Source organism: Apteryx rowi, unplaced genomic scaffold, assembly GCF_003343035.1.
Source record: "Apteryx rowi isolate R43461 unplaced genomic scaffold, aptRow1 scaffold_71, whole genome shotgun sequence".
Classification (NCBI taxonomy): Eukaryota; Metazoa; Chordata; class Aves; order Apterygiformes; family Apterygidae; genus Apteryx; species Apteryx rowi.
Genome location: NW_020450994.1, coordinates 3,107,452 through 3,114,476, shown reverse-complemented (window position 1 = coordinate 3,114,476; position 7,025 = coordinate 3,107,452). Strand labels below are relative to the sequence as shown.

Here is a 7,025-nt window from a genome sequence, read left to right as displayed (position 1 = left end):
CCCATCTCTGGGGTAGGTTGGGGCTAATGCCGTCCGGCACCCACATGGGGTGTTTGAGTAATGAAGGGTGCAGCAACCTGCGGCCAGGAGYGCACAGAGAGGACCAGGAGAAGGTGCCRGGGATGGCRCYGRGGTGGMAAATGGTCAGTGGGAAAGGTTTTKGGGRSGRCWGCCCTTGGAAGGGGTTTTCCCCAGCTTGGAGGGAGGGGGGGAGGTCAGTTTGGGGTGTCCGTCGGGGCCRGGTGTGCATTGTGCACAGCCTATGGTTGCTCCCATCCCTCTGCCCGGGCGCTGAGTGCCCTCCGGCGTGGCAGTCCCGGCACCCAGAAAGCCATGCCCACCTCCCCGGGGCGGCGCGAGAGCTCTGCCCCCAGCCCTCCAGCCAGTCTTCTCTGGGAATCGGGGTCTAAAACTGTAACCAAGCACCAACTTGGTCCGTAGCGGCACCACCGTGAGCCACATGGTAGAGCGGGAGCTCGCRCACTGCCAGCCCTGCGCCCCACTCCCGGCTGGCCAGGCTCTTCCCCGGCTCGGGGGCACACGAGCGAGGAGGARCTGTCTCGACACAAGCTGCTGGGAGTATCTGCATGCAATCGCCCTCTYGTATCGCYAGGAACYGCARCTTTGGAAACACCCATGTTATGCAATGCCTGGGCAGAGCTGGCACTGGGAGCCCCAGCAGCAATAAAAGGGAGAGGGAGCCGGCACCCGGACAGAGCCCTGCGAGGAGCACGTCCCAGGCATCAGCAGACACCTCCCAGCCGCAGAGACCATGCAGGTGGCCCCCGTCCTCCTGGTGCTCGCCCTGGCGCTGGCGACTCCCAGCTCCTCTGCYGAGCGGAAGGTAAAGGCAGCCACGRGCCGGGCCAGCCCTGGGCACTGCCGGCTGTCCTGTAGGGCTGGGTGCYGGGCACCTGGTGCTGATTCCCTCTTTGCAGTGTGTCCTGACAGGGTCTTGGATCAATGACCTGGGCTCCWATATRACCATCAGTRYCWTGAAYRGCAGAGGCGAGTTCTCTGGCTCGTACTACACAGCCATGTCACCCACCAACAAAGAAATCAGGATATCTTCACTTCAGGGATTCCAGCACTGCAATACAGAGAAGCCCACCTTTGGTTTCACCGTCAACTGGAGTTTCTCAGGTGCTTCTCCCTTCCCCAGCCTCCCCGTAGTGTCCCCAACAGACCCTGGACCTTGCCTGCGATATCCCTGATGATCCTCTGCCCTCCCCTGAGATGCAGCTGATGGTCCCATGCCACCCCTGTGATGTCTCCGTTGGTGCCCTGCCCTCCTCCAGGATGTCCTTGCCCTGCCCTGCAATGTCCTGGATGGTGTCTTGCCCTCCCTGTGATTTCATGTCTCCCCAGTACAAGAGACGTGGCACTACTGGAGCGAGTCCAGCGTAGGGCTATGAAGATGATTAGGGGACTGGAGCATCTCCCCTATGAGCAAAGGCTGAGAGAGCTGGGCCTGTTTAGCCTGGAGAAGAGAAGGCTGAGAGGGGATCTTATCAATGTATACAAATATCGTAAGGGAGGGTGTCAAGAGGATGGGGCCAGACTCTTTTCAGTGGTGCCCAGCGACAGGACGCGAGGCAATGGGCACAAACTGAAACACAGACACTTCCATCTGAACATGAGGAAAAACTTCTTCACTGTGAGGGTGACAGAGCACTGGCACAGGTTGCCCAGAGAGGTTGTGGAGTCTCCTTCTCTGGAGATATTCAAAACCTGCCTGGACACGATCCTGTGCAATGTGCTCTAGGTGACCCTGCTTGAGCAGGGGGGTTGGACTAGTTGATCTCCAGAGGTGCTGTCCAACCTCAACCATTCTGTGATTCCTGATTGTCTGATGGTGCCCTGCCCTCCCTTGCGATGTCTCTGACAGTGCTGCAACCTCCCCTGCAATGTCCCCGATGGTGCCCTGCCCTCCCCCATGGTGTCCCTGATGCTCCCCCATCCCCAGCCCTGGAGCTGTTTGGGTGGTGGCACCTCCCAGTCCCCGTGTCTGCCTCATGTCTGGGGCAAGTCCAGTCCAGGAAGAGGAGAGGGCGGAGCCAGATCCCTGCCTTTCCCGCTGTCCCGCATGGCAGTTCACATCTCTGCTCTGCGCTTTATCCCCACCTCCTGCCCTGCAGAATCCACCACCGTCTTCACGGGCCAGTGCTTCGTGGACAAGGATGGGAAGGAAATTTTGAAGACCATGTGGCTCCTGCGAGAGAAGGTCAACAGCCTCAGCGACGACTGGAAAGCCACCAGGTGAGCCCCGGGCAGAGCAGGGTGCGTGACCCCCGCCAGCGCACGGTCCTGGGCACGGAGCCAGGGAATAACGGGGCCGACATACCTTGTGCTTAACAGCCCTTAATCCCGCGCCAGCRGCAGAGCAAAGAGCGCGGCCGGGAGCCAGAGCAGGGCCCTCGGCGTCAGCCGGGAGGCGCGGAGCTCGGGGGGGGCACGGTGGCTCCCAGCTGGGGACGGCGGCACCCGGCTCCCGCCGCCGCAGACGCCGGGGACCCGCAGACGCGTTACCAGCTCGGCCCCCGCACCCGCGTCTCCGAGCTCCCCGGCGGGGTGCCGCGCCGGCGCGGGCGCCTTTCCCTGCCTAAATCCCCTCTCCTCCCTCTCTGTCCCGCAGGGTCGGCGTCAACGTCTTCACCCGCCGGCGGAGAGAGTGAGGGAGCCGGGGGCTGCGCTGCCTCTCGCCCGCCGCCGCCGCCGCGGCTCCCGGGCCCGGCCGGCGCAGGACCCTCGCCTCCCTCGCCGCCCGCCTGCTCCCAATAAAGCTTTGCTGCAAACGGCCGCCCGGCTCTCGTCCCTCGGCGCCACCCCCGCGCCTCTCCCGGGATCCCCTCGCGGCCCCCGGGCCCGGCCCGGCCCTTCCCGCACGCCCGGCCGCCTCCGGCTGCCTCGCCGGGCCCGGCGGCGACACCCCGGGCCCGGCACCCTCGGAGCCGCCGCCGCCGSCGCCTCGGCCGCTGCCGGCCACGGGCATCGCCGGCGCTTTGCCCCTCGCGTGGCTCAGGGCAGCCCGGAGCCCGTCGCCCCGCGGGAGGCAGGCAGGCAGGCAGGGAGGCAGGGAGGCAGGGAGACGTCCTTTGGCAGGAGTCCCGGCATGCGCAGCCGCTGCCCGGGCTGAGCCCCCCCTGCGCTATAAAGGGCGCCGGAGCCGGGGGCCGGGCAAAGTGCGGCAAGCAGAGGCGGCCCTGGCACCCGGCTCCTGCTGCTAGAGGCAATGGGGAATCGCAGCTTCTTGCTCGTCCTCACCATGGCCCTGCTGAGACTCAGCACTGCTTCAGCGAGGAAGGTAAAGGCAGCTTTCGTGCAGCGTGTGGGGCCGAGGGGCTGCCAGCTCTCACTCTACTGTGCCATGCTGTCACAGGGGAGCAGTGTGAATGGCTGAGGGGCTGTCTGCTCCCGCTGTGCTCTACCGTGCCTGCCATCCCTGGGTGCAGTGTGCATGGCCGAGGGGGTTGCACGCTCTCGCTGTGCTGTGCCATGCCGTGCCATCCCTGGGTGCAGTGTGCATGGCCGAGGGGGTTGCACGCTCTCACTGTGCTGTGCCGTGCCGTGCCATCCCTGGGTGCAGTGTGCGTGGCTGAGGGGGTTGCACGCTCTTGCTGTGCCATCCCCAGCTGCTGCACCATCTGGAGTTTGGGGGCCAGCTCTGTGCTGCCTTGCCATGGGCAAGGGGAGGCGCTGGCGCAGCCAGTGCCCAGGCTGCTGATCCCAACTCCCGGCTGGGTGCGGGGCCACAGGCACAGCTGGGCTGGCCAGCATGCATGCCCCACACGGAGGGGCTGCGCCAGCCCTGAGCCGATGTGTCCATGCAGTGGCACAGCCGTCACCCATCCCGGCAGCCCTGGCAAGCCGGAGCGGAGGGGTGCCGGCTTGAGCGCTGCACCCTTGAGCCATGGGCTGCAGCAAGGTGCCGGCGTGACCCCTCGGTCCCCAGTGCGAGCTGCAGGGCCTGTGGAGGAACCAGCTGGGCTCCAACATGACCCTCTCGGCCCTCGACGCCACCGGGGGCTTCACCGGCTCCTACCACACTGCGGTGGCGGCCACCAACAAACAGATCCTGGTGTCGCCCCTGAAAGGGGTCCAGCAGCACCCCAGCGCCAAGGGGCAGGTCACCTTCGGCTTCACCGTGCAGTGGCAGTTCGCAGGTACGACGGTGCCCCAGGCGACGGGAGCCTTGGGGGTGGCCAGCGGGGCCAGCCCGGCCCGTGCCCAGAGCCAGGGCCCCCCGCGGCTTCGCTTCCCCCCAGGGACGCCTGCAGCCAGCAACGCTCGGTGCGGCCATGGCCAAAGGCACACCTCCGTCCCTGCCCTGGGGGGTGGCAGGGCGCTCCTGCGTGCGAGGACGTGCAAGGGGTGTCCGTGTGTCTGGGGAGCGTGGCAGGTGCTGGTCCGCGCCCAGGTTCCCGCGGTGGGGGGCTTCCCGCTGGGCAGCGTGGAGGCGCAGGTGCCGAGCCCCCCTCTGCGTCCCCCTTGACCCCGGGCAGACTCCATCACCGTCTTCGTGGGCCAGTGCTTCGTGGACCACCGTGGGAAGGAAACGCTGGAGACCACGTGGCTCCTGCGGGAGGAGGTGCCGTCCCGCAAGGACAGCTGGAAAGCCACCAGGTGAGCGCCCGGCCCTGCCCTCCCGCCCCCAGCATGGGCAGCCCCCGCTCCCCGGCACGGTGACACGGTTTCCCGCAGGATCGGCACCAACGTCTTCACTCGGCTCAAGTGACGCAGAGCGGGAACGGAGCCGGCTGCACCCTCTGCTCTCGCCCTCGTCCCTGCGGCTCTGGCTCTCCCCGTCCTCCAGCCCCGTCCAGGCTCCCGGCTCTGCACCGCTCCCAGCTCCCCGGCGGAGAAGCACCGCTGCTTTGCTCTCTCGCCCTGCCCCGTGCCCGGGGCCCTTTGCCCCGCCGGCTCCTGGCCTCGCAGGCCCTGCCGGCGCGCGGGGCCGAATAAACCCGTCTCCACGCAGAAGCAAGCCGTGCCTGCCTGCCTCTCCGTTACTGGCATGCTGGCGGGCGCTCGGTGGCCGGGCAGGGAGGGGACGGGGCAGGGGCCAGCACCACCGTGCCCGTGCTCCCGGGCACCGGGTGTCCAGCCGCCTGCGGTCTCGTGGCTGCTGGCCCGCACGCCGGCAGCCCTCGGCATTACCACGACCCTCCCGGCCGGCGCTGAGCAGCAGCGAGCGCCTCGGACACGTCTGACCGAGACCCAGCGGCCCCTGACAGACGCGATTTACTGCAAACCTCGTTATTCGCAGGGGGAAGATGGGCCCAAGGCGGCGAGCCGTTAAGACCCGCTCTGTGGACCGCCGCTGCGAGGTGGAGGCCGGGCGACAGCCAAGGGAGCTCAGGGAAACGTTTCGGTGTCGGGGGGGGGGGTTTGGGGAGCTGGCGAGGCCGAGGCCGTAGTGCGCACGCGTCCGGGGGAGAGGGGAGGGATTGCAGCCCGCCTTGGCAGCCGTTTGGCCGTTGGCCCGCGTGGCATACGCTTCCCTTTGAGCTGAGCAGCATTTCGCCCGGCTCTTTTTGAGCAATGCCCCATGCAGCCCGGTTGCTCCGAGCAACCCCCAAATGTTTCGGTTGCAGAAGCACAAGATCTGCAGATAAGAGAAATCTAACGGGCGGCTCTGAAATTGCATGTGGCGGGTCCAGGGGCTGCATTTGCCAGCCGGGACGGCACAAAAAATAGAGGAAAAGCACCTGCCCGAGGCCAACCTGTGCCCGTACGCGCAGTTCAGCAGCAGCAAACGGCTGCAGTCCTTGGGAACGGGCGAGCGTGTGTTGCCCATCGCCACGGTTGCTCTGACCGTTGTGGGGGCTGAAAACACAATATATCCCGGGGCAGGCGCAGAGCAAATGACGGGAGACTCACAGAGAGAGCAGGAAAGCCGGTGCAAGACAAGACAAGATCACCCTCCGGGCAGTGCCCAGAAATAGCACAGCCTGCTGGGGTGCGATGAGCGTCCGCGCGCCCGTGCCGGGTGGAGGGATGTGGCGGAGGCAGGTCTCCAGCAGTGCCGGGAGGGAACGATGCCACATCCGGCTCTTCCGTGGTGGATGCGCTAATTGCTGCGAAATGACGTGGTTGATGAGGCAGCACTGGAAATGCCCCCGGCCAGGTGTACACGGCGTGTGGCACCCGACTCGCCCGAAGGCAGGTCGGCAACTTCCCGTGGCCATCTCGCTCTCGGCGCCCGCGCAAGGGCCCGGGGTGGGGGGGACCGGCTTTCTCTTCACTTGCCCTCTCCCTTCCCCAGCTCCTCGGAGAGCTGCCGCCTGCTGCACGGTGCAGTGCCGTGCAGTGCCGCGGGCCAGGCCCCAGGGCCGGGCGGTTTCCGTGCTCCCGGGCCATCGCGCGGGCGGCTGGTGCCCTCTCCTGCACGCAGCGAACAGTGCTGGATCATCCCGCTCACTGGCCTCGGCGGGGGCCCCTGCCCACGCATGCATTTGGCCCCACGGCGGGTGGCCCTCCCCAGGTGCCGCCAGTGGGTCTGTGCCCCACGGCTCAGCCCCGGTGCCTCTGCCCAGAGCCGGGTGTTTCTGGCCGCAGCGGGATGGTCTGCCGTCGGCTTCCGGATCGGACCCGCTGCTCCAGGGTGGGGGCTGAGCATCGGCCCTGGGGTGCTGCAGCCCACGGGAAGGCAGCAGTGGGGCTGGGGGCTGCTGGGGGGGGCAGAGCCGCGTGGCTGAAGCCCCCAGGCTGCAGAACCTGGCAGGAGCCCCAAAACTGTGGGTCGGGGCCAGGCCCTGCCAGGGTGGCTGCCCTTGGGCATAGGGAGCATGGCAAGGGATGCCGGGGAAGGGCGTTCGGGGCCCGCACAGGTCTCGGTGTGGGATATTTAGGGGCAGGACCAAAGGTGGGGAAAAGCAGTCATTGAGGGGCTCTGGGGAGGAAGAAGCGTGGGAAAACAGAGGGAGCAGGGGATAAAAGGGGCGGCCGCGGTCAGCGTGCCTGGCCTGCCCTGCTCCTCGGCACGTCATGCTGCACGGGCCGGCAAGGGGGCACGAGGTTTGGGA

At 67.1% G+C, this 7,025-nt stretch overlaps 2 protein-coding genes across 2 annotated transcripts; both read left to right on the top strand.

Moving 5' to 3' along the window:
- The first annotated feature begins 290 nt into the window (after positions 1-290).
- On the top strand, positions 291-2,737 carry LOC112976226 (avidin-like). The gene is made up of 4 exons (XM_026087213.1): positions 291-844; positions 939-1,143; positions 2,139-2,259; positions 2,636-2,737. Exons 1-4 carry the CDS (start codon positions 773-775, stop codon positions 2,673-2,675), a joined length of 438 nt encoding a protein of 145 aa, XP_025942998.1. The 5' UTR covers positions 291-772; the 3' UTR covers positions 2,676-2,737.
- Positions 2,738-3,232: 495 nt separating this feature from the next.
- LOC112976207 (avidin-like) lies at positions 3,233-4,735 on the top strand. Its single transcript, XM_026087180.1, has 4 exons — positions 3,233-3,304; positions 3,953-4,163; positions 4,503-4,623; positions 4,702-4,735. The coding sequence occupies exons 1-4, from the start codon at positions 3,233-3,235 to the stop codon at positions 4,733-4,735; spliced, it is 438 nt and encodes a 145-aa protein (XP_025942965.1).
- The last annotated feature ends 2,290 nt before the right edge of the window (positions 4,736-7,025 follow it).